Genomic DNA, 27,093 nt, shown 5'->3' with positions numbered 1-27,093 from the left:
CAATCGCCATCTGGTAAATGTTCCCTTGGGGGAATATTGCCAGCTGGCACAAGTTAAAGAAACCCCCACGCTGCTTCTAGGGAACAGGGCTGGGTAGAGAATCAGAGAGCTGTGAGCACTGCCACCCACCTTTGCTGCATTCAGAAAAAAAATTGGCTTAAGTTAGCTGCCATCCTTTCCTGGGAACAGAACAGAAGCAATTTGGAAGGCTTTTACTGCCTCAGCAAAAAGGAGACCCTTCACCCTCTTCTTCCCCTTTTTTCTCTATCTTGTCAGTTTTTTACCTGTGCTCGGGTCCTCTCTGTCTATTTTCTGGGAGCAACATTTGTAACTGATGAGGATGTTCCGTTTCCAGCTCCTCTCCAGAAAGATGCTCTGCCACACTCTCAATAATCACTAGAAGCAGCCACACACTGGGCAGTGATTTCAGGGATGCTGATACAATAAGGGATTGAAGTAGCTTTTCGTAAGCTGTCTCATACCAACAAGAAGCCTGTGGGTATGCTGAACCCACAGCACTGAACCAATACCACTGCATGCTTTCAACATATAACTTTTGCCTCTGTAACAATATTAGAATAAATAACTTTTCCCTTTATTGGGCCCCCTGGCCCAAGAGGCAGTTGATCTAAGCTTCTTGCTTTCCACAGATGTCCTGCCGAAGTATAATTATCTTGGCCTTTTTACAGCATATTTCATGGATCATTTGCCATTGAAGGGCAATTGTTTTTAGTTAATACAGTAGGTAAATATTAACTCCATTTTTTATCATATACAGAGGAAACACTTTTGTGGGCCAGATTCACCCATGCCTTACTGGAGATTTGCTGGCATGGAACTGGAGTAATGAAGGAATAAATCACATCCCATACCCTTTTCTAGACACTTGTTACTGACACACTTATGCTGATACTTATTGAATAACTGAGGGAATTAATACCATCCATCTCCAACTGCTTTGGACCACAGTACTTAAGTTCAGCACTTGCATTCATATCATTCAGTTGTACTGAAGGGTAGTCCTGTATGGATTATGTAAGTGTTGCAGCTAACCAAGATTTAAGCAATCTTAAATCTTGTCACTTGTGCCATTATGGAAATAGTTTGCATGCTGATAGGATTCTCACTGAAACCTTCTGACACCCCAGTTAATCTCGAATTAGAGAAAGTGTGGCTTTTTTAACATAAATATCACCATAAAACACTGGGTTTATCCAGTCCTCTATTGGATAATGAAGTTTACTTAATTAACAGTGGACAGTTAGCCAAGATAGAGTGAGATTTGCTCATAGTCTCATTCCTATGAGTGTAAACCATAAACATAAATTTGGCCAAATCGAACTAGCAATGTCTTTAGGGTAAGTGGTTGTTACATTAATTTTTTTATAGTTAGTCACATTCTAGTTTACCAGTAGGGCACAAGTACAAAATGGGAAGAATTAATCCCTGGTATAACTCCAATGAATTCAGGGAATTTACACCAAAGATTAATTTGGCCCACTCGATTTGAGTCTGATCATAATCTCGAGTCCATCGTATAAAAGCATTTTGCTTAAAGGTAACCTGCAAAGTGTGAAAAAGTGGGGTTGTATCCTTGTTTGCTTCTTTATGACGTACAAAGTAGGAAGGTTTTATTTTATTTTTTTTAATTTAAAAAAAAGGGTTGGGGTTTTTGTTTTTTTGCCTCAGAAATTTAAAATTCTACCCACTCAGATTTTGCCATAGGGCTTGCTGAATCAGCGATAAGAATTGGGAAACTTCATTAGCCCTTAACTGGAAGGCTCCCGTCAATGGCATCAGGTCCTCACTTCCGTAAGGAACAATTCACACAGTATTTTTTTTAAAAGAATTTTTTTTACCAATTTCTGTATATAGTAACAATTACATTGCTGGCTGGTGCTGGCATTTGCACAAAAACACAGACAGATCTCAATAGGCTTTAGGCAGTGCTCTGTGAATAATGGATTTTCAGTTCACTGGCAGTTCCAAAGAAAATCATTACAAATTTGTCCTTTCAGGTGAACCCAAAACCAATTTTTTTCAGAATTTTTGATGAAGCAAAAAAAAAAAAAAGAAAAAAAATCATTTTGGGTCAAACAAAACATTTGACCCAAAACAAAAACTTTTCATTTAGATTTTGAGTGTTTGATATTTTATAAAATTAAAGGAAATTTTGAAAAGAAAAGTTGAAACATTTCATGTCAAAATGAAACGTTTCAACTTTTTCAATATTTTTAGGGTTTGTTTGGTTTTTTTACCAAAATTGATATGAATTTGCAAAAGGTTTTGCTTGACCTAAATCAGCATTTTTTGCTGAAAGACGTTTCAGTTGAAAACTTCTTCCCAACTCTAGTTGTAGCACCTTCCTAAGTGAGGAGAACCCCCAGCACAGGAATCAGTTCCCTGAGGAGAGTGGTGCCTGTTGATCATTTTTTAGCTAGAAGGTTCTAGTTAAACTTCCTTTATAAGAAAGACAAAGCATGTAACAAGGCTGAATGAAGAGATGAGCCCTACAGGCCTGTGCCAGAGTCATGTGCTGAAATCAGACTCTCTTTTTATTTTGCACAAAATGTTTCTCTAGCCCTCATGGATGTGACGAAGAAGCTTAATAGCATGGCCTGTCTGCATCTGACACCTGAGTTGGCATACAGCCTGAAACAACAGCTCCAACAGTAGCAACCTATTCATCTTGACTGAAAATGGGTGCCGTGCTGTCACTTGGTTAACCGTGCAAAGGCAGGCCTGGAACCTGATTGCCTGTATTTATGGTGCAACGTTATTGTTGTAGCCATGTTGGTCCCAGGATATGAGAGAAATGAGGTAGGTGAGATAATATATTTTATTGGACCAACTTGTGTTGGTAAAACAGACAAGCTTTCGAGCTCCACAGAGCTTTTCTTCTTCTATTTATGGGGCTCTGTGCCATATGGAGCTCTGAAGCTGAGCACAATGGGCTACATGATGTAATTCTAACATAGCCAACGTTGTCATTGGTTTAAGTGGGAGTTTTGTCTGGGGAAGACTGTAGGATTTGGCCTACAGAATCCATCAATGCAAGGAACTGAACGTGGGAACAGAATACACTAGGCTAAAGCAACCTTATAAACCATATGTGTAGTTTTAAACACTGCAGATAGGTTAATAAATAACCGCAAATAAGGAATTCACTTGATGATTACCTGTTCTGTTCATTCCTGCTGAAGCACCTGGCGTTGGCACCTGTCAGAAAACAGGATACTGGGCTAGATGGATCATTGGTTTGACCCAATATGGCCATGTTCTTCTGTTCTTAAGCTCTTCCCTCCAAAGAGGAACCTATGATACAGTCCAGCTTCCCCTTCTCTCTAAATGGAATGCCTTCCACCAAACAGGAATCCCTATAATTAACCAAGAGTCCTTATTCCAAATATAAGGAAGCCCATTAATCATTCACACTTCCCCTAGAAAAGAACCCTTATTGATGTGAGGAAACCCCAAACTCCCATTACTGCCAAGAGTCCCTCCAAAGAAAGGTCCAAGTTACAAACTGTCCCCTCAAAAGGGGAACCACATTACAGCCAGGAACCACCCTCCAAAGATGGACCCCCCTTCATAGTCATATCCACTACAGAGTAAACCCCATTACAGGCAAAAGCACTCCAAATAGTATAGAGTCCCCAGAGAGATAACACGGGTCTCTCACACTGCAAAAAGGACTATACCCCAGAATCCATTTCCATCCTCAAAAGATAAGCCCAACTACAATCAGTAACCCCACTTCCATAGTACAGCCAGAAATTCTATTACCTGGGTGCAGTAGTTTTCAAACTGGGGATGTGCCCCCCGGGGGACACGGAATGTATTCTGTGGGAGGGTGAGCAGTTCTCTGCCCTCAGATCTGGGCAGCCGGACAGCAGCAGCTGCTGGCTAGGCACCCAGCTCTGAAGTCAACGCCGCCATCAGCAGCAGCGAAGGGTGTCAATGCCGTACCATACCACCCTTACTTCTCCGCTGCTGCTGGCAGTGATGCTGCCTTCAGAGCTGGGTGCCCGGCCAGCCACCACTCTCTGCGCTGCCTTCAGAGGTATATGTACTTGTATGGCAGAAGTGGGGGAAGGGGCTGGTAAATGACTACAGACACAAAGAAAGCGGGTATGATCAAAAATAAGTTTAAGAACCACTGCGTGCGTGTATCTTTAATAAGGTCTGACACACAGGTCTGCTGGCAGGAAATGATTTTTCATTTCCTGGCTCCAGTCAGGGTTCTGAAAGGATCTGGTGAGCAAGAATGATAGACTGCAAAGACCAACAAACTGCGCAGATCTGTATCTCCTATTGCCACATGTTTTGCAGAGCCTGCTGTGGGGGTGCATGGGTATACACATGAATATCAGGGCTCATTAGAGTCAAAACTTAAACTCCATACTGAGCAAGGGATAAACTGCTTTGTGTAGGATGAAGTCTGTGTGGGCATCTTGCTTTCCGTCCCTTAAATAACGTTGCATTCTTGGCATCAGAATTCCCTGTTATGATGAAGCCAATACCTACCTTGTTATCAAAAACATTTTTACAGACTGTCATTAAAGTGTGTCACAAAACTTTGCTATTTAGAAATATTTGCGGGGGGAGAGGAGGGAGTATTTTTTTTTTTAGGCGAGGGGAAGAATCAATGCAAATATGAAAGGATGGCAATGAGAAAAGATGTTTAGATCTCAAATATAAATTTAGCATGTATTAAATTCAAACATGGTGATGTGAAATATATATATTTTTAAATGACAACTCCTTTTTCCATCCTGTTAGACAAGGGGTGGGCAAACTTTTTGGCCCGAGAGCCACATCGGAGTTGCAAAACTGTATGGAGGGCAGGGCTGGGAAGGCTGTGCCTCCCCAAACAGCCTGGCCCCACCCCCTATCTGACCCCTCCTACTTCCCGCCCGCTGACGGTCCCCCTCAGAACTCCCCACCCATCCAATCCCCTGCTCCTTGTCCCCTGACTGCCCCCTCCTCGGACCACCCATCCCCTATCCCCCGGGACCCCCATCCCTTATCCCTGTTCCCCGTCCCCTGACTGGCCCGCCCTGAACCTCCGCCCCATCCAACCACCCCATGCTCCCTGTCCCTTGACTATGCCCCGGGATCCCCTGCCCCTTATCCACCCCCCCACCCTAGCCCCTTTACCATGCCACTCAGAACAGCATGTCTGGCAGCTGTGCCACCCCGTGCCACACGCTGCCGCACTGCCCTGCATGAGCGCGCAGCCCCGCCACCCAGAGCGCTGCCCGCGTGGTGGCGTAGCTGCGGGGGAAGGGGAACAGCGGGGGAGGGGCCAGGGGCTAGCCTCCAGTGCCAGGTGTTCAGGGGCCAGGCAGGACGGTCCCACGGGCCGGATGTGGCCCGCGGGCCATAGTTTGCCCACCACTGTGTTAGAGGGAGGTAAGCACCTGATCCATGGACTCTGCTTCTCCAATGTAGCCAAGCATTTAAGCCCACAGCTCAATGTACATATGAGTCCTGTACCTCATTTCCTTCTCTTTCTACATGCCATCCTGTAGGCTTCCACACAGCCAAACCAGGTGTATTAATTCATGATGAGTAGCTGAGGCAGATGTTACACAAACATAGCTGGGATAGGATAGCCACTTCTGATGTTGCACAAACAGGCATTACTGACTTTTCTAACCCCTCACCCCAATTCAGTGCCAATTAAATCAACGCAAAGACTCCTGATGACTTCAGCGGGAGTTGGATTGATCCTTATGGGAGGCTTGCTGTATGCAGTGTTGTTTTGGCTGTGTTGGTCCCAGGATATTAGACAGACAGGGTGGTTGAGGTAATATCTTTTATTGGACCAACTTCTGTTCCTGAGAGAGACAAGCTTTCTGGCTACACAGAGTTCTTCCTCAGGTCTGGGGAAAGTACTCAGAGTGTCACTGCTACGTGCAAGCTGGGACAGATTGTTTAGAATAAGTAGTTAAGGACTATTTCAAGGGACCATTCAGGGTGAAGTGGCTAGTTAACACTGTTGGCATGCTGACATTTCTGTCATATCAGGGTTAATCTCAGGACTCCTGATACCCACTGCAGTGGTCTTTTGTAGCCCATCAATGTTCCATTTAAACATCTGGTCCTAAATGTATAATAAAGTAAAGCAGGGGGGGTTTACCTCCATATATTGGGCGCCTAAGTAGACATGAAATGGATAATGATATCTTGGCCACATGAAATCATATCAGGAATGGGACAAAGTTTAACATACCTATTGCCAGTCTAGATGCAAAACCTTTAATTGCATAAATTATTTAAAACATTGTTATGCCTGAAACAATGGAAAGAGATCACCAGCTCTATGTCTTGACATAACTTGAGGTGCCTCTTTTTATAATAGCTATCCCAAAAAATGTCTGGTCTGGGGTAGAATGGTAAGAGAAAGCAATGTGGGTACGAATGGTGGGTTTGCATTTTTTACTCCATGTAATACTTTGTCACGGTATGAGACCCAAGAAAGGATTAATTTAACTCTCAATGGTTGACGGGTGCCAGTGGCCAGCCGTAGAGTAGAATCTGTCAATGAAATTCTTGTGATGATATAAAGCTTCTGTCTTGTGTTCCACTTACTGTACTGTGTATCCTTGGTGATGAATGCCTGCTTAGATGACGTGCATTTAGCAGGCCAAAAGATGGGTGGAATAGATGATACATAATAGGATGGAAGCTAACTTTTAGCATACAATACACCATAACTACAGAGGTTGGCTTCTATGTCATTAACTCTTCTGCCTTATTTGGCATGGATGCATGTATTTAAACTATGCCCGTGGCTATGCACATACAGATTTATTCCAAATTGCTAGGTGGGTAGACTACAATTTCCGCTTACCAAAGAGTGTGCAAATATTGCCAAAGATTTCTGCTAGATGCACTTTTCACACACAATGTAACTACATGGCCCTCAATTTTCAATTCCTGTGAGTAAGTGCAGCTATTTTTATTTGATGACTGACTGACTACTGGATCATCATTCACCGGAAGCATCTCTTCAGGCATTTCTAATGCATAAAGAACAAAGTTGAAAACAGAGAGGCCCTGATAATGGGCTACAGAGAATATGTCTGAAAATAACCCCAAATCGTCTCAAAATGGCTGCTTTCTAGTAAATTAAACCTGATCTTTCCCATGTTTTGTTTTAGCAGACATAGCATCATAATGCTGGTACAGAAGAGCCTAGCCTGTTAAGACCCAGAATCTAGACCTCTATAGATTCTATCACTTAGAGAGCCAAAATAGTTATTCAACTGACTTAGAAAATCTGGCACTTTGCTGCTTAGGTCTTTGACAGATCTCCCTTCCCTTTAAAGCTCTGAAGGCTCAAGAGTGCTGGTGAATAAACACATAAAGAGCTCTCACATCTGAAATGAGTCTTTAATCATTTAAAGCAAAAGAAACTACGTTAAAACTAAACAAAAGAGACTCTCTCTCTTTTGTACACAAATAAATAGAGCACAGTTACAAATGGTCAGAGAGGGCACAGAAGAGGAGGAAGTGAGAAAAGGCAAAGCATTGATTTACTCTTGGAAGATGAGACTGGTGCATAGACCCTCGTAGTACTTTTTTCTGTGCGCCATTACTTTTCTCCCCTTCATTTCAGTATTTTCTGAATGGCCCGCTTGACACGTTCGATGGTACTCTTTTCTTCACTTTCCTTGGACTGTTCGTTGCTCTTGGAATTTTCTGAGGAGCTGGATTCTGTGCACTCAGTGCTAAGACATTCACAACGGTCCACATGCAGGTAGCTGTGCATCACAGATTTCCCATCGGGGCACTGCAGTAGAACTTGCTTCTTGCTAGTCGCTGCCTCCCTGCAGCAGGAACACTTGTGCTCCATGGAGTTGGCCTCAGCAGAGTATCTGTTTGTTAGTGTGGAAAAAGATACCGTTACACTTTGCCATAAGCTGGCATGCATTAGAGAGAGAAAGAGAGAGAGTGAAACGAAGTACGATGAGCAATTTTGGTGAATAAGCTGCTGTAAGGAATTGGGAATAATATGTAAAAGGGGCCCTCTGATGGTGAGAGTTAGGGGAGCTGCTCCTTTAGCTCAGCTGGCAGAATGCTAGGCACCCAGGTTCAAGTATCATGTAGTCTGCTGTTTTAAAAACCAAGCCATCAAGGGTAGGATTTTGAAAGGGGCTTAAGCGAATTAGGCACCCAACTCCTATTGGAAGTCACTGGGAGTTGGGTGCCCAATTTCCTTAGGCCCCTTTGAAATCCCTGCCCCAAACCATTTAAGTTAGATACTTTCTGTTCACAGCAGATCAGATGTAGTGTAGCCAGCTTCAATATAACCCTCCCTGCATCATCCTTCCAATGAAACCAGCCCTAACCATCCTATAAGGATCAGCCTAATTTAGACAGTAAACTCTCTGTGTCAGGGGCCATCTTTTTATTTTTATATACAGTGGCTACCCCAACGGGATCCTGACTGGGGCCTGTTGGTACTGCAGCAGTACAAATAAATAATCCCCATGAGGAATTTATGATTCATTTTCCACATTAACCAAAAACAGGCTTTCCTCCAGATAAGGGCTGCCAATTGTATTCAATGATAGGCTGCAAAGGATCATTTCAGTGGGAATTTCCGGTTATAGACTTAATTTGTCAGATGGTGTTCAGGAGCTGTATTCCAGGTTTCTTGCCAGGTTTTAGCAGCTATACCTCTGGTTTCTTCAAAGTTCTCTCATTCCAGAGCAATAATACTGACTCCATTATTTCAGGAGTCACAGACAGCCCTTGAGCACACATCCTTTCAGTTCTTTACACACAACAAGTGTCTCCCTCTGAATCCTTCTCACAAAGTGTATTTCAATAAAGTGTCTCTCTCTCTTCCCTCCTCCTGTTATATGTTCGTCATTGGAAAGTAGCTTCTCTGCTGTTGAAGTTCAGACATGGCTACCATTAGGATATTTCTTGCAGTGGGAATGAACTCAATGCCACATATCCAAGTTGCTCTAACACAAATGACAAATGAGCTGGCTCTCGCTTTGTAGGCAATAAGAAATCAACATAGCTCTCTGGAAGCAAAGATGCAGCCCCATGTGTCCTTTTGCTTTGGACTTCATCAACCCTTCAGCCAGTTTCACCAAACCAGTTACAAATTTCAGTACTCATGAGACTGGGAGTCGAGCCAGCTCTAGCTCTTCTACCATTCTTCAGTCTGGCTACGTATTGTCCCTTTTATAGAAACAGTCTATATGTCAATTAAATTCAGCATCTCCTTGCCTGCTTCACTTTACTTACATTGAGAAGGTTCCACATGATCCTTCACACTGAGTCAGGTAGACTTTGTCCACAGAACGGCAGCCGTTATGGGTGATATGGTTCCAGATTTGGGTGACAGAACACGGTGATGGGCTTTCACGAGGTATGCCTGTGGGAGAAAAGAGTGGGAAAGCCCTTCAGTCAAATGGCTCCAAAAGCATCATGCTGCTTCATCACAGGCTGTGAGTCACTGATGCTTTGAAATAACTGTGTGTAAAACACAAAAGTAGCCAGAAAGGCCAAACACCTTAGCACTCAGCTTTAGCCCTTAAACTGTAGCTGTCTATTGATTGCCTGGAGAACAGACTATCTACTGAACATGTCCCTAATTCGAGCCGCTGAATGGCAAAGGAAATGATGAAACAAGTGAGGAAGAGAGAGAATGGTTCATTTATCATATATTGTTTAGGTTTATAGAAAATCAAAGTATGTGAGAGCGTTCGGGAGTCTGTGGAGAAAAAAGTGAAGGCTGATTAAATCAAAACAATGATTTCAGAGTGATTATTGTTTGCTGCTATCAATGTTACTAGTGTCCGGATCAGTGCTCAGGAGCATGTTTTGCTAAGCCACATGCAGTAGCCAGTTATTAGAGATGTGTCAAATAAACTGCTGGCAGGAATTGTAACATACCAGCTTCCAGGGCAGAGTTTCAAACCCAAGGCCAGAAAGAAAACTCTTATAATTCTTATCTAGATATTTCTATGGCCCACTTCACTGCATTAGGCACTGAACTCAACAATTCAGAAGGGAAAGTACAGAAAACCCCCGAAACATATAAATACAGTAGGTGAGCTACATTAGGAGTGTCTTCCGATGCCATTGAGTTAGGTCCTTTCCTTCACCTGTCTTTCCTGTCTCAAAAGGCACTTTTGCTGCAAAGCCCCCTGTATGGCAGCACCGATCTATTAATAACAACAAAATCTGCTATGTGACCACATACTCAGCCAAGGCTTTTGCTGCGTAAATAATTTACTTTTCTCAGCTTAGACTGAAAGCTGCTTGGGGCAGAGTCAGCGTCTGACTGTTCTGAGCATACTTTATATGCTCCACAAAATAACTAGTATGAATGTACTTGCATCTATTTAAATTAATATATATTAGCAATAGCTTTCAGATAGGAAAAACCGGTCCCCATTTTGTTTTGTAGTGACTATATGAACACTGGGTAATTATACTCACATGTTTTACAGCAACCATTAGGCAGCAGCGTAACAGTGCCCTGAAAACAAATCAGAAAAAAATATGTTATCTGTATTTTGACGTTTTCTGCATGCACAGTGGGGAAAAATAATTTCTTCCATGGCAGGAATTACTGGTTGAAATTGTGTGGCCTGTGTTATGCAGGTGGTCAGATTAGATGATCATGATGGTCTTTTCTGGCCTTAATATCTATGAATTCACAATGGAATCTGTTGCAATATGTAATTCTCTGAAGGAAAGGCTTGTGACATATAAAGCTCACCACTTACAAATTACTGTTTACCATGAATTGCATGCTGTTTTGTCTGACATACCACAGTGTTTCCTAATACTTTCAATAGGAAATAAGTGTGGGGTAACCCTTATTTATTGCAACCACTGTGTCTAAGGGACACTCATGAAAATATGCTGTCTCATACAAACAGGATCCTGCAGACTATAGTGTGATAGGACATTATAGCCCACTACTGGTCAATTTTTAAGCCATGGGACACTAATTACCTACTATAAACCTCAGAACCCATCAATAAATATGTAGTATATGCACCATATGTCCCTTTTGTAGGATGGAAGCATGCTTCAAGTAAATTAGTACAACAAAAAATCATAAACCCCTCCCCCGGGCTTAAAATCTTATCTACTATTTCCCGGAGCCCCTCCACGCCCCTCCCCATTTGGGGCTTGTGGCTTCAGCCCTGCGGGAGGTGCCAGGGCTTCGGGCTTCAGACACGGGGCATGCCATGGCACGCCCCACAGGTTTGAAAATATTTGCCAGAGCTCCACTCCAGACAGCACCGGCTGAATTTGAGCCCCGATACTAACAGTTATTGCAGCTCCTCTGCCCAGTAGTGTCTTTTAATAGTAAGGTGGCTGGATCAAACTAAAATGCATTGCCAAAAGGGATGAGAGTGAATGTCCCAAATTTACTTACAGCTTGACAATTCTCCTCACTGAACGGTGGGCAGGTAATCTCTGAGGTGGAGGAGATGAGCTGACCTTTGATTGACACACAACTATAAACGGTGCAGTTGTTTTTCGGATCGTTTTCCATTTCACCAGGCTGTATACAAAAGGAAATTCCACATACTCAGAAGGATTCAGAATGGGCTTAGACAGAAATATTCCTATCTTCTGAAAAAACTCTCCTCATTTCTCAGCATAAAAATACTAGATAAATAACTGCCTTGGTTAGCAGGGTAGTGACTGTATTGTGGGGTCCCATGGGTGGAGGGGATCTTTGGAGCTCCATATGGAATTTTCCTTGGGAAAGAAAAAAATCCCTGTGTGCGACCAAGGGATTCTGGAGCTAAGGACAAATAAGTGGGTAATATTTTGATTAGCGATGATGAGTAAACTGGTAGCTATTAAATAGGAATAGCCCTTTGCTCAAAAAAAGCAACACAATTGAATCATGTTCAAGCTTTTCTGGCACCTTTCCACTTCTTGGTCAAAAAACTGCAAGAAAGGCTCTTCTCATAGTATTTCTGAGAAAGGTTGGAGATCTTATCAGATCAGGCTATCTTCCAGATCAGAGAAATTCAGATAACTTTCTTTCAGATGAGCAGCTGAACTTTTAATTGCACATCTGAATTTAACCACTGAACCTTTCCTTTCCCCCATCACTAATTGCCATGTCTTTCCTCCCAGTTAACACTTTGAAGAACACAACAGGAATGCTACAAGTTTGGTAGACTCCTAAGAACAGCAGCACACTTACATTCAAGATGAGGACAGTGTTGTCATCCTTATTTACAACACACTTGGTCTGCACGCATTTTGGACAGCATTCCCCTTTCACATCTTTAAGTTCATATCCCTAGGAATTAAAAAAGCACTAGGTTAAAAGAAATATTTGAGAAACAAACAAAAATGTAATAGTCTGAGCACCAGATTAAGGCTCTTTGTAAAAACCCAGCTAAATAGCAGCACTGATTATGGTTTTAAGGATAATCTAGATCTATCGCGTTTTCTAACAGACGGAGATCACCAGGTGAAGAGAAAATGAAAGTAGAAAATAAATGGAGGCAACAAAGGCATTATAATAACTACACTGTGCTTAGATGTCACTTTATCTTCAAAGCATTTTTTAAAACACGGTTAGCTAATCCTCACAACATGACTATGATGCTCATAAGTATTATTATCACCATCTTTAAGATGCAGAAAACTGATTGCCCAAGGTGAGCCAATGTCAGAGCTCAAATTAGGACCTAGGAATTCCCACTCATTTGTTTAGAACATACCTCTCTCAAGCATGGCTACTTTTCAAGAAAATGTGCATGAAAAAAAATTTTTTTTAAAGTTTGTTACTTACTGGCTGGCACACTTCAATGCATGGAATGTGCTTGCATGTGATGACATTCAGACCACTACTGTTCGATTTGTCAGTGCAGACACAATTGTGGCACTTATCAGCAAAGACTGGGGAACCAGGCTAGATTTTTTTTAAAAAGCAAGAGTTCTGGTATTAGCAAGGCATGATCTGTATGAGAGACATATCTCTAATATCCAATACTTCCCCCCACAAACAAACATCCACTAGGGGAAACACATCATAGACACAGAGGACAAATATTCATCCTGTGCATTATGGTGCATACGAAGTGGGTAACTTAATATCTGTCTATATTAAATAAATAAAATAATTACTGGAGCCAATAGAATTATAGGGGGTGTAAGCCAGTACAGAATGTGGCCCTTACCCATGCCTCTTTATTTGTGACAGCAAGGCCTTAATATCGTGCAGCAAAGTGCTGATGTTAAATGTACCTTAATTTTTTAGGGATATGTACATTGTGTATTAAGAACAAATCTTTATATCCATGGTGCTGCTGCTTAGAACCAGTGCTTCATTCTCTCTTACCTGCAGCAACTTTCTCTGAAAAGTGTTACACTCTGTGTAACAGATAAACCCCTGACTACAGCTTGGGGTGATAGGGGGAGGGGGGAAGATGTCTCTAAAAATGAATTGTACCAAATGCAAACTGCCTCAAAGCACGTAAATTAAAGAGTGTTCTTGGGACTCAAATGTTTCTTGGGACCCACGAGTCCTTCTCATGAAGAAATGGAAACTTACCAAGTACTCAGCATTCTGAAGCACACAAACCTTCTTGGGAACTGTGAAATAAGGCAGAAGTTGTGTGGTTATACATGCAAGGAAAGTGCCAAATTTTATTATCCCAGTCATGCAAATTTCCTCCACAAATAATCACAACAGAAATGTTAAAAGTGTCACCCAGATTCTCTTTTTGCAGTGCAAATTGTGCAATACATGGACACAAATATTGTAAGGTACAATTTGCACCCACAAAAGAGAAAGGCTGTCTGGTTTGAATATCTATATCCCAGGTTTTACATCCGAGGATGTCCACTGGACAGTTGCAAACTGTTTCCTGATATGTTTAGTTGGAACTATCCAGGAATGGTCATCTGCTTTTCCTATCGCTAAAGTTCATAGGGACAATTTCTTATGGGAGGACTCAAGTCCCAGTCAACAATCCCACTATTCTTACATAGGTATATAACCAGAAATATTTGACCTGACCAGGGTGAGCTATCTCTCATCCACCTTGCACTACCATTTTCGCAGCTACTACTTGGGCTCGCCCATGGTAGCAACCTAGAATCTAAGCCTGGTTTTGTTGCCTCCTCCGAAAGAGAAGCATACAGTGTTGGCTACCAAGCATAATGCTCAAGCAATACTGACTGTTCTCATATATTTAAAAGTGACTTACCGCACCCATATGTAGGACAGCACTTGCCAGGGGGAATATCGCTAACAAGTTCATAACCCAGTTTACATTTAGGAGGGATGGTTGTGCAAAAGGTCACATTGCATCCTGCAAAGGGAAAAAGCCAAGAGAAATGTAAAATACCGGCTACAGAGAGAAATATGCCACTTGGCCGGGCTCAGTCCAAGCATTTAGCTGGCCTGGGCTTCACAGACTAATCTCAATTAATTAAACACAAATGAATAATGCAACCATTATTGCAAAAGAAAGTCTGAGGGGCAGTAGGGTGCTGTAAATGAAGCAAAAGGGGAACTTACTGCAGGAAGTTATATTGCAGCAAATGTTGGCAGGATTGACTTCAGTGACCTCGTAAAAGCCTTCATCACTGCAGCTTGGGTTATCCTCTTGCTCTGAACATTTGAGGGGCTCACAGACAATGCCACTTCCACCCTCCAGGCAAATGCATTTCTTACAGTCAGACTCAAACCTTTCCCCAAACTGTCATTAAAGAAAGAGAAGAAAGCAATTAAATGAATAGTTAGTGAAGAGAAAAAAAACATAAATCTGTTGTTTTCAGTGGGCTGTGCTGTGTGTTTAAGTGTAAGTATGTGTACATGTACGTGTTAGGAGGGAGCAGAATGGAATTATAAATTAACTATTTTGTAGTCTGGAAACTGATCATCAGGAGCTGTCTAAAGACAATATCTCCCACTAATGTATAAGTCAAGCTGAGATAAATATAAATCAAGGACTTTCAAAATTCCACTCACCTACCAAATAAGTGTATGGATGAAAACCTGGGAGTCTTTACAAAACAGGACTAGTATGGAGAAGAAACAAAATACTTGCAATGGCAAAGCAAATGTGTAACATACCTCTCTAGGTTCATTATCTGGTCCAACACACCCTGCAAATAGAGCAAAATAAATCTCCATTACCACTGATATGATGACAGGTAGCCAGATTCAGAACTATTTTGTATAAATGACCTGGCAACAACAAAAATGAAATGTAATACATTTAAATATGGTAACACAACCTACCACAGGTTTTTACACAGACATCCACACCATCACCATAAGGTATTGTTCCATCAGGACAAAAGCAGCCTTCCACGTGACTGGTTTGATTTTGTGCAACTTGGCTGTACAAGACAAAAAAGACCACCATTATCATCAATGACACACAGTGGAAGGTTGGCCAAATATATTTTATCCAGAAATATATGGGCAAAAGAAACTGCTATGTGACATTTACAGATTGTAAATCATCCTGATTCTAATCTTAGTTTATTCCACTATACAGTATTTGATTCAGCTGTATGAGAGGATACCAGGGCAGATACAATGATAACCAGTTAAAGGCTGTCTCAAAGATTTCTATTTTAAATCAAGATTGTTAAACTGAATATTCCTCACTTCTCTGTAGATTATCTATCAGTGGGTAGTTGCATGGGACCTGACTGGCAGGAAAGTTACTATTTACCTTGACTTGCAGGTCTCCTCTTCAATAGGACCACATGCTTTGTATACTTTGTGTGATGGGCACTTAAGAGCTTGAATGGAAGAAATACAGAGAAAGAAATATTTCAGCAAGACCATCATAAGCAGGTCCAGCAAGTGTACACCTTTGACAATCTTCAAACAAACATTGGAAATAAATAGATTTAAAAATATGTCAGACTCATTCAATAACATTGCAGGTCTGACTGAGAACCATAAAAACCAAGAAACTCAGACTTAAGAGGGAAAAATCCATCCATGGCCCCTCCCGCAAGTAGACAGGTATTGCAGGGCCTCTGGCTGGTAGGTGATTTTACATTCAGTAACATATGCAAAGCACATCCCATCCTGTTGTGCCAGGGTAAGGACGGGATTTGACCTTCTGAATACAAATACTTTTGTTTGCTATGGTTTCTTAGAGCCACATTTTCGAAGATAAGAATGCCCCCATACTGCACCAGCAAAAAAAAGTTGGTCTCCCATTAAATATGTAAATGCACCCATTGTGCCTGCAAAATCCACATACTGGGCACACAGGCATTTGCTCAAACAGATGTAGAGCATTTCACTCACAATGAAAACACATACATTTTTACAGGTTCATCTATTTCCCCCATCTTTGAAATCTGGCCTGTAAAATTATTTCAACAAAGCTTTTGGTGTTTATTACAGTCATTAGAGACTTGGAGAGCCAACTAACCCATTAACGGAAGGGGAATTGAAATAGACCCTACAACTAATAGTTTGAGTTAAATGGCAGAAAAATGTCTCTACTTACGGCAGGTATCACGGGTATGTCCTCTCCAATCAACACAGACACCCTGGTCAGCGCAGACGGCAGCGTAGCTTTGCAAACTTGCACACTCCAATTTAGAGTTGGGAACAGCACAACTGTCAAAAACGCAGGCTGCATAGAAGTGGTCAGGGTTGACAAAGGGATGGCATGCTTTGAACGGGCTAGAAGCAGAAACATGTATCATTATTAGTTACTGAATGATCCATGCTCAGTTTAATATGCTGTATGCCATATTTTAGCATGATGGGAGATTTGAATAGGACTCATCAATGATAGATCAACATTTCGCTGGAGTGCAGCCTTCCAACACACTTAGACCTTAATCTTTAGACTATCCACCCACTACTCTCTTTCCAAAATACTGCTTCCCACCTAGTAGCTGGAGGAATATAATTGAGCGTTGCCATGAATTAGAGTTGTGGATAAGACTTGGTTGGACATTTCCTCTTTTTGAAGCCACATCCTGAAACTCAAGCATGAGATCCCTTTGGGATCTTCAGGGGACCTACATCTACTGCTGAGAGAGCATGGTAGAGGAGCAAAGTGGAAAGGGATGGAGAAGGCCAAGGGAACCCAGAAGAGTATGAGAGGGCCAAAGAATCATTAAAGAAGGCTGAAAGGCAGTGAGCAAGTTGCAAAGATTAAAACAGATTAGGAGGGAAGCTAGAGAGAATGGAAAAGAGGGAATGGAAGAGAGAGAAGGAGCAGACGCAGCTGCAAGAGACGATGAAGCAACAGCAAATATTTGCATTTCAGATTGCCACTGAATTCCAAAATTAAAGGTTTGTACACACTTCTAGTATATTTACCCTTCTTTAATGAGCTTGCAGAGATCAGATGGTTTGCAGGGTGGTGGGGTGATAGGAGGTGCCTTTGTAGGTGGGGATGGAGAGCAGTGTGGCTTTTCAGGGTCATTAATCACCCAATGATCTGCCATGGTTTCACAGTTATCTATGATCTTTCCATCTGGTAACATGCAGTCATCTGCTGTGTTGTTGGTACAAGTGCCTAAAATTGACAAGAGGAAGAAGAATTCACACACAAATCTTGACTATCAAATAATCATTGTATTTCCATCCATCACAGAGAACCAGCAACACATCTCTCTTACTGCCAGAGCTTACATTTAACTTTTTGTATTTCATTCTAAAAGTAGAAAAATAGATCCTCACCGCACTGTCCTTGGGTGTTGTTGCCAAACTTCTTGTAGGGCAATCTAATTGAGAAAGCCAATCCATTGTAGGTTACGTTTACCCCAAGTCTAGCAATTTCCACTACATGATTTATGCCTGACTTAAAGACTCTCACGCCGTATTTTTCATAAGGTGTAGCCACTTCCTTATTGTTTACCGTCACCTAATGTGTAAAGGAAAACGGAGAAGAGACATTTTGTATGATGTTAATAAAAACTATCTATCAATCATTAACTTACATTGGAGATACAATGTAAAGGAAAGTAATGTTATGTTTATGTCTCAGAGCTTCCTTGCTTTCTATTTCTAATGAGCTATATGTTTTTGCACATGTGACTGAAATGTTGAACTCTCTCTCTAAGGCCCAATGAAGGGGTACATCAGCCTGGGGATACATTTGCAGAATTTTGGAGAAATGAGGATGGAATTTAGAATGCAGCCCCCCTTAAATGTAATAGGAGATGCCTGCTAAATTTTCACTGCACCTGAGCTGAAATTTTCTCTCTCTCCCCAAAATGAAAGGGAAACCTTTGATCTACATTTGTACAAAAATGGAATTGAATGAAATATGGGGAGAAATTTTTTATCATTTACTAGTTCAAAACAAGGTGGTGGGCCTAGTGCAGCGAGTCTCAAACTATGGGGTGGCGCAGGAATATGTCAAGGGAGGTCTGTGGGGAGGGTGGGTGTTGTTTGTTTTTTAAAAGCTTGGGCTGTCAACCCTGGGTGGCTGGTGCTTGTGTGGAAGGACTGTGCACACCTGAGAGGCAGGGATAAAGGGGACAGCCAGAGCCCCACCGCCCAAGCTCAGGCTCCTGCCTTATCAATCTCTCACTGGGAAGGAGCCCATGCTCAGGCTCTCCCCTGCCCCCCCTCCCATCCCTTACATGGAGGTAGGGTGGCTCAGGCTTTCAGCCCTGGGGCAGCAGGGCTGCACCTGTCAGCCCCGGGGTGGCAGCAGCAGTGCAGAAGTAAGGCTGGCAATGGGGCACTAAGTCTGCGGTGAAAAGTGATAACAAACATCACTTTTCACATTGCCTCCCTTACTTCTGCACTGCTACACCTTTACTTCTCAGTCTGCTGTGAAAAGTGATATTGACGAAAATCACTTCTCATATTGCCACCCTGACTTCTGTGCTGGTGCAGTGTTGCCTTCAGAGCTGGGTGCCTGGCCAGCAGCTGCTGCTGTCCACTCTATCTTCAGAGCTGGGTGGCAGTACATGTACTTGTGGGGAGGGCGCATAAATGACTACAGACACAAAGAAGCTGGGCCTGATCAAATAAGTGTGAGAACCACTGGCCTAGTGCATCTCCCTTAAGCTTATCTAGGACTGATAAGTTTTGCTCAGTCTCAGGAGGCAATGGGGAATTTAGCCATATGTTGTAGTCTTGCAACACTTTACCTGTAGTTGCACCTCTAAAATTCCCCACCTTAATAGTCCAAAAGTCAGCAGAGATCTGCTGATGGAAAATAAGGAGGTGAAGAACCCTAAAAGTAAGTACTTCCAACACATTTTGAAGAAAACAGATTATATTACATGCCACAGCCTAATCCTTGGAACATGGTGGCTAAACAATGACATAAAACTGATGACAGCCCTTCACTTGAAAAATCAAAAATGGAAGCATCTTAACTCATCTTGAGGTGTGACTACTATCACCAAGCCATTAGCCTGTTGAGGATGTCTTTTAGAAACATCTTGGCCTACCACTTTGATTCCCATCTCTAATCCAAATGTGGTCTTTTGTTCAAACCCCAAAAAGATCCAATGCCCTCCCTCAATCACTCCCTCAATCCTGCTTTACAAGGACAATGGGATGATCCTTGCCCATTGGAAACCCTTTGATATACTATAACATTTATTCCTTTAGGCTGTTATCTACATTAAAATCCTTAAAAGTCATAATACAGTATTCCATTTTATGTTGTCAGCTAAAATGGATTCTTCCTATAATCCATGTTTTGAACGGTCAGGGGATTGTAAAGATCTGAGTTTAGAAAAGGGGATGAGGGGGATGATCTCTTTCTATATGCAGATGAAGTAGTGTTCCTATAAAACTCCTTCAAAGCAACCCACAGAACAAATATTACATTTTCCTAACATTGCTGCCAAAGTTATCAGCTTTGAGTGCCACTAGCGTATAAAGATGTGAATCTGATTAAGTGAGGGCAGGTGTAGCTGTATATCAATACCAATCTGAGCATGTACATTTGGTTTATTAGTCACTTTCCAATACCTGTATTTGGAAAGGAAACATTCTGAGAGTCTTCACGTGCACTTCCTGGGTCTCGTGTCTCACGATGAGTGTGCGTGGACAGGACACTCTGTCCCGTGCATCGCAGTGATAATTGTCAATGTAGACTCCAAAGTTGTCAATCTTTTTGTTAATCTCTTCCACCAGGACATACGTACAATTCCCTTGGTAGCTATAGTACCGTCCATCAAATGTCACATAATGTGGGTCTCCCCAACCAGTGCAATAGCCTACCGAGAGATTGAGAGTTAGTTTAGCTGTATATGGTGACATATGAAAGCAGAGCTAGACTGTGAATAAAGTCTTTAGTAAGTGGAAGACCAATATACCCTACTAGCATTGGAATCAAATAGGAATGAGAGAACCTGGATGAAGCGCACTATAGATAAGTATAGAGAATTAATCTAAAACCTCAGTTGGACTCAAACTGGAACTTTTTTCATATTTAAAGAAGCTGAACTGTTTCTTTTTATGTTTGTTTGTTTCTTTCTTTCTTTCTATGTTTACATTTTCCATTTCCTGGATCTCCAGATTTCAGACAGGACGTCAAACAGAAATACCAAAAATTCTCTGACAGAGGCTGTTCTTGTGCTATTTCCTACCAAGTTGAAATCAGTAAGTGCCATTACTCTCACAAGTAGGCCTGTGCTTGTGAGAGTTTCCGGATCAAAGAGTTCAAGATCATTTCAAGCAGCTGTCTCAGGATCCAAATTCAGCAGCTTGGACCCATCTTTAACGTAATCATATAGGGCCACATTCCACCACTCTTCTCCTGCCATGTAGTACCATATGCCGAATTATTTTGATGGGACTACTCGTGTAGTGAGCTACCAGTTGACATGAGTAATTAAGTGGTATCATCAGGTCTGTATAGATTACATCATAAAAAAAAATTGCCAGAGCCAAACAATTTGAAGAACAAAATATGAATGCATTTTTCAGTGTTAACCTTAATTTATATCAAGGGTTCATACATATTAATTTGTAATTGAATAATTCAAATAATTTAATAGAATAAAAAGCTAAAATGAAAGACTGAAGAATATAGCATTTCATGAAACATTGTTAAAAGCAAGTGCTGTGGCAGAGCTGGGGGGGAACCCAGGACTAAGCTAGCAAGTGGTACTACAGTTAAGACTGAATTGCATTGCTAGGGATATGAAGGGCTAAACTTGCACAGCACTTGCCCCCACTACAAATAGTGTAGCTCTTGTAACTATTATTGGTCCATCAGAGATAAAAATATCCTTCAAACTGTATACTCACAGTCACACTCCCACTGCGGACAGCATTTACCCTCCACTAGCACAGGAGAGAGCCCATTGGTACAATTGGGCTTAGGAGGAAGTTCACATACAGTCGTATTCAGGTACCATGTGTTGTCGGAAATGCATATTGCCTTGGTGCAGTTACATGGCCAGTAGCTTTCACCTGGCTGGATTTAAGACAGAAGGGGAGGGGGGTGGAAGGTGAGATCTACAATGAAGCAATCAGACCAATAAAGAAAAAATGGATTTCTGTATATTTTACACAGCTTTATATTGCCAACATCTTTATTCCAAACAAATATTTGAAAGTGAGAATAAAGCACGCCATTCAGCACTGTCATCAAGGTCTGTAAAATGAGATTGCTGCATTGATAATTATTAACTGTAAAGGATTTATTATGAGCACTATGCCAGTCACCAAGGTTTTATTCTGATTTCCCTTCCCTGGGTCACAGTGTAAAACAGCAGCTGCACCGGAGGTATTGACAACTAATAGTCTTTTTGGAAAGATGATCATCAGTCAGCCAATAGATGGATCCAAAATTATTTTGTATGTCACATTTCACAAGCAAAAAGTAAAGGTGCAGGTGAATATGCCGTGCCTGTAAAAACTTTGTACACTTTAATAAGTCTTTAGTGCAGTGATTCCAACCTTGTGCTACTAGAGGCAAATACACCCCTTCAGAGCACTTCATGAGGCACGACCTAAATTTGTTTGATTTGAGCTCCTCTTGCTATCCCTGGCTTCAGAAGCCTGCTGATCAGAGGAGGGTCCCCATGCAACCTGATGCATGCAAGGCAGAGCACAGTGGTAAAAAAGAAAATGGACTGGCATTGCCAAGACCCCTCTTTGGCCCTACAAGAAGTGCCTCACGTTTCTTTCCAGATGGAATTAGAAATGGAAAAAGATTGGAGTAACACGCCCCTTCCCAGAACAAAGAGCCAAAATGGAGGGGAGATCTGATCATATAAAATGGAATAATAGTGAGACACAAAGTAATTCTGGTGCAATGTCCCGAGGTGTTCACATCCATGCACCATGACAATACAGGATGATGTTACATTGTCGGTATATCGTAGTATGGTTATTTTTGTCTCCCTGCAACTGCATTTGGTGATAAGAGGATCTCTGTCTCTATAAAGCTGAGCACCACTGTTTTAGAGTAAGACATTTTCAACTGATTAGGAGAGAGTAGCCATGTGCTACAGATTGAAAAGTTATTCGGCCAATCCAGAAACGGGCTGGGCTATTGACTTCAGTGGGAGTTCCAGGTTTTCAACACATTCTCTATGCTATTTAGGATATGGCCCATTAAATCTAATCCAGGATAAGAGTTCATGACTGATTTGGGTTGGTAGATGAGTTAATACTTTGGCATAATAATTCTGACAAATACTAGAAAAATAAAAAGGAAGGGATGGAAGGTGGAATTGTCTCCTGGTAAGAGAGCTTGTTGTCACCCTTTCACCAAAGCTCCTTCAGAGCTCTGCATTGTGATATAATCCCTTGAAGAAATGCCACTTGAGAGCTTGAATTCAAAGAATGCTATGAGTGTCTAAGATACCATAATGAGGGAAAGGATCACTGAGTGCCATGACGATAGCCAATAAATTAATATGACGTAGATGGAAAAACCTTTATATAGCCAGTATAACAGAGGATCACTATGTTAATGAATTAATTAAAATATCACACAATTGCATCCTCCAAATTGCACATATAGTATAGTACAACATGATCTCCTTTCATAGACATATAATAAAAATGTGAAATATACTTACCTGAATGATAGTATTATTAGGTAACCTACATCCGGGTATCTTTGGAGAGGTACTTCTTTCTGTGGTGGTGGTAGGTGTCGTCGTCGCTGGGGTAGTTGTTTCGGTGGTGGTGGTGGGGGTGGTAGGTGTCGTCGTCGCGGAGGTAGTTGTTTCGGTGGTGGTGGGTGTCGTCGTCACGGGGGTAGTTGTTTCGGTGGTGGTGGTAGGTGTCGTCGTCGCTGGGGTAGTTGTTTCGGTGGTGGTGGAAGCGGTGGTGGTGGTGGTAGGTGTCGTCGTTCCTGGGGTAGTTGTTTCAGTGGTGGTGATAGGTGTTGTCGTTACTGTGCTGGTGGTAGGTGTCGTCGTCCCGGGGGTAGTTGTTTCGGTGGTGGTGGTAGGTGTTGTCGTTACTGTGGTGGTGGTAGGTGTCGTCGTCTTTGGGGTAGTTGTTTCGGTGGTGGTGGTAGGTGTTGTCGTTACTGTGGTGGTGGTAGGTGTTGTTGTCCCTGGGGTAGTTGTTTCGGTGGTGGTGGAAGCGGTGGTGGTGGTGGTAGGTGTCGTCGTTCCTGGGGTAGTTGTTTCGGTGGTGGTGGAAGCAGTGGTGGTGGTGGTAGGTGTTGTTGTCCCTGAAGTAGTTGTTTCGGTGGTGGTGGTAGGTGTTGTCGTTACTGTGGTGGTGGTAGGTGTCGTCCCCCCGGGGGTAGTTGTTTCGGTGGTGGTGGAAGCGGTGGTGATGGTGGTAGGTGTCGTCGTTCCTGGGGTAGTTGTTTCAGTGGTGGTGGTAGGTGTTGTCGTTACTGTGGTGGTGGTAGGTGTCGTCGTCCCGGGGGTAGTTGTTTCGGTGGTGGTGGAAGCGGTGGTGGTGGTGGTAGGTGTTGTTGTCCCGGGGGTAGTTGTTTCGGTGGTGGTGGTGGTAGGTGTTGTTGTCCCTGGAGTAGTTGTTTCTGTGGTGGTGGAAGGTGTTGTCGTTACTGTGGTGGTGGTAGGTGTCGTCGTCCCTGAGGTAGTTGTTTCGGTGGTGGTGGAAGCGGTGGTGGTGGTGGTAGGTGTTGTTGTCCCTGGAGTAGTTGTTTCTGTGGTGGTGGTAGGTGTTGTCGTTACTGTGGTGGTGGTAGGTGTTGTTGTCCCTGGGGTAGTTGTTTCGGTGGTGGTGGTAGGTGTTGTCGTTACTGTGGTGGTGGTAGGTGTCGTCGTCCCGGGGGTAGTTGTTTCGGTGGTGGTGGTAGGTGTTGTCGTTACTGTGGTGGTGGTAGGTGTCGTCGTCCCGGGGGTAGTTGTTTCGGTGGTGGTGGTAGGTGTTGTCGTTACTGTGGTGGTGGTAGGTGTCGTCGTCCCGGGGGTAGTTGTTTCTGTGGTGGTGGTAGGTGTTGTCATTACTGTGGTGGTGGTAGGTGTCGTCGTCTTTGGGGTAGTTGTTTCGGTGGTGGTGGTAGGTGTTGTCGTTACTGTGGTGGTGGTAGGTGTTGTTGTCCCGGGGGTAGTTGTTTCGGTGGTGGTGGAAGCGGTGGTGGTGGTGGTAGGTGTTGTTGTCCCGGGGGTAGTTGTTCCAGTGGTGGTGGAAGCAGTGGTGGTGGTGGTAGGTGTTGTTGTCCCGGGGGTAGTTGTTTCGGTGGTGGTGGAAGCGGTGGTGGTGGTGGTAGGTGTTGTTGTCCCGGGGGTAGTTGTTTCGGTGGTGGTGGAAGCAGTGGTGGTGGTGGTAGGTGTTGTTGTCCCGGGGGTAGTTGTTTCGGTGGTGGTGGAAGCGGTGGTGGTGGTGGTAGGTGTTGTTGTCCCTGGAGTAGTTGTTTCTGTGGTGGTGGAAGGTGTTGTCGTTACTGTGGTGGTGGTAGGTGTCGTCGTCCCGGGGGTAGTTGTTTCGGTGGTGGTGGTAGGTGTTGTCGTTACTGTGGTGGTGGTAGGTGTCGTCGTCCCGGGGGTAGTTGTTTCGGTGGTGGTGGTAGTAGGTGTCGTCGTCTTTGGGGTACTTGTTGCTGTGGTGGTGGTGGTAGGAAAACCAAATGTAAATATCCAAATCATTTGTAAAAAAAAATTACTATTGTAAATACAGACGCTACCCTTATCACATTGCCTCTTGTGATAATGATCTCTTTGACAGAAGGTACCATGAAACGAAACCATGCTAAGTGACATAAATATAGATTGTTCAGAGCATGACTACGTCTTGGATTCTTAAAATTCTACCTTAGGCTTCACATAGGTTGAATCTTTCTTATAAGAACATCAGTATTGTTTACTAGAATTCACCATAGGACTAGTGGAATCAAGGACTGCATATATTTAGGAAAAAGACAAATGTGATCATTATTATGCATATTTAGTGAGACAGCAATAAATCCTTCCACTCAAGCCTTACATTAGGGGTATGGTGGAAGTTGTGTTTGCGGCTGTGGGGGTTGGAGACTCAATGGTACTAGTGTTGGTGGGTGTGTGGGTTGGTGGTAGTGGTGGGTGTGGGGGTTGGAGGCACAGTGGGAGTTGTGAGGGGAGGGTTGGGGGGCTGGTGGTAGATGTACTGACGGGCACTGAGGGCTCAATAGTCATTGGAGTGGTAGTTGTAATTGTGGTGTATTCTGGCCAGCAACAGTAAACACTGATCTCATAATTGAGGCAGACGGGTATTGGAATCAGGCCCTCTGTGACTTGGTCTTTATTATTACAGATAAGCCCAATGAAAACATCACATTGCACTTTTTGTCCTAAATCTACAATGGTGATGACAGGGAATTTCTGAGTTCTCCATGAAATAGTCAGTGGATTCTCATATATTGCTGAGGTTTTCCACACACTGATTTTTTCATAGGTTTCTAATCACCATTTGTTGGGCCATGTAAAAACTTCAAGGATTTGTCATTCAGGGAGATTCTGGTTCCTGTCTCTCTTACAGCAGCCTTTACATCATCACTGACTAAGGCCTAGAGACTTTTATGGGAGTCAGACCTGGTTACAGGACGTCTGAAGATGTCTGACTATTTAAAAGCAAGCTTTTTTTTTGCCACTTAATTCGTAAAATGGAAGGATGAAATACACACATGCGCACACATATTCCTTTACCATTCTAAAATGAAAATGTATTTTCCTACTGCCTGGCTTTCTCTTTTTCTTCCTTTTCCTTTGTTTTCTAGCTACCATGGTTCACAATGAGAAGATTCCTTATTAAGAAACTTACTTGAAGGGGTTGAAGAGATTGTGGTGGTAACTGCAATGGAAAAATAAGAAATCTCACTATAAGAGTTCCAGATAAATGAAAACAGTAGTTCAAATCCCAGCAACATTCAGTTCAAGATTTGTGTCCAAGACACTAGCAGCACCTTCCATTAGTGCATCAGCCCCAAAGATTTACAACACTTGCTTCAGACTCCCAGCTGGGACCTTGAGATTCAGGAACATTTTCATCATGGTGAGAACACCAGTCACACCTATATCTGAGGTTCCCCCCATTGCAGGATAGAACAACATCTAGAATTTGCAAGCTTTCTTAGTTCAGCATGACAAAGCCATGCAAATGCATAGATATAAACAGTTGTGTGAAGACAAAGGTCTATGCAATCTTGCTGTAAAACACTTACCTGGAGTAGTCGTTGCTGTGGTGGTGGTGGTAGGTGTCGTCGTTTGAGTGGTAGTTGGACATATGGGGTAAGGCGGTGAGCAGCAGTAAACACGGATCTCATAATTGAGGCACATAGGAATTGGAATCATGTCCCCTGGGATTTGGTCTTTATTATTACAGGTAAGCCCAGTGGAAACATCACATTGCACTTTTTGTCCTAAATCTTCAATAGAGATGTCAGGGAATTTCTGAGCTCTGCATGAAATATTTAGTGGAGTCTCACATATCGCTGAGGCATTCCATGCTGTGATGTTAATATAGGTTTCATAATCACCACCCTCTGGGCCATATTTTGGGTAACTCACATCAAACCAGTCAGACCACGAACAGTATGAAGTTCCAGGTATACATGTTGCTGCAAGACAACAATGGAACACAGAATTTAGAAAGAAGAGAAACATGCATGACGTGGTAGTGAGGTAAGCAGTGCTGAGAGTGATCCACTGGATGTACATTGGTCCAAAACAAATAATTAGTGCAACCTG

At 42.7% G+C, this 27,093-nt stretch overlaps 1 protein-coding gene across 1 annotated transcript in view; it reads right to left on the bottom strand.

The window, feature by feature from the left end:
• Positions 1–7,450: 7,450 nt before the first annotated feature.
• MUC2 (mucin 2, oligomeric mucus/gel-forming) overlaps positions 7,451–27,093 on the bottom strand; it is a 71,284-nt gene continuing 51,641 nt past the window's right edge. The window contains 19 exon segments of the mRNA XM_037901422.2: positions 7,451–7,886; positions 9,274–9,403; positions 10,474–10,513; positions 11,426–11,554; positions 12,212–12,310; positions 12,809–12,928; positions 13,571–13,611; positions 14,229–14,333; positions 14,543–14,723; positions 15,101–15,132; positions 15,269–15,369; positions 15,711–15,780; positions 16,506–16,684; positions 17,333–17,531; positions 17,696–17,879; positions 19,955–20,202; positions 21,239–21,407; positions 23,023–24,971; positions 26,568–26,963. Coding sequence (XP_037757350.1) covers positions 7,619–7,886; positions 9,274–9,403; positions 10,474–10,513; positions 11,426–11,554; positions 12,212–12,310; positions 12,809–12,928; positions 13,571–13,611; positions 14,229–14,333; positions 14,543–14,723; positions 15,101–15,132; positions 15,269–15,369; positions 15,711–15,780; positions 16,506–16,684; positions 17,333–17,531; positions 17,696–17,879; positions 19,955–20,202; positions 21,239–21,407; positions 23,023–24,971; positions 26,568–26,963 — 4,640 coding nt within the window. The 3' untranslated portion in view covers positions 7,451–7,618.

Source organism: Chelonia mydas, chromosome 6 (genome assembly GCF_015237465.2).
Source record: "Chelonia mydas isolate rCheMyd1 chromosome 6, rCheMyd1.pri.v2, whole genome shotgun sequence".
NCBI lineage: Eukaryota > Metazoa > Chordata > Testudines > Cheloniidae > Chelonia > Chelonia mydas.
Note: the sequence above shows the minus strand (reverse complement) of the source record. Positions and strands in the feature narration are given on the sequence as shown.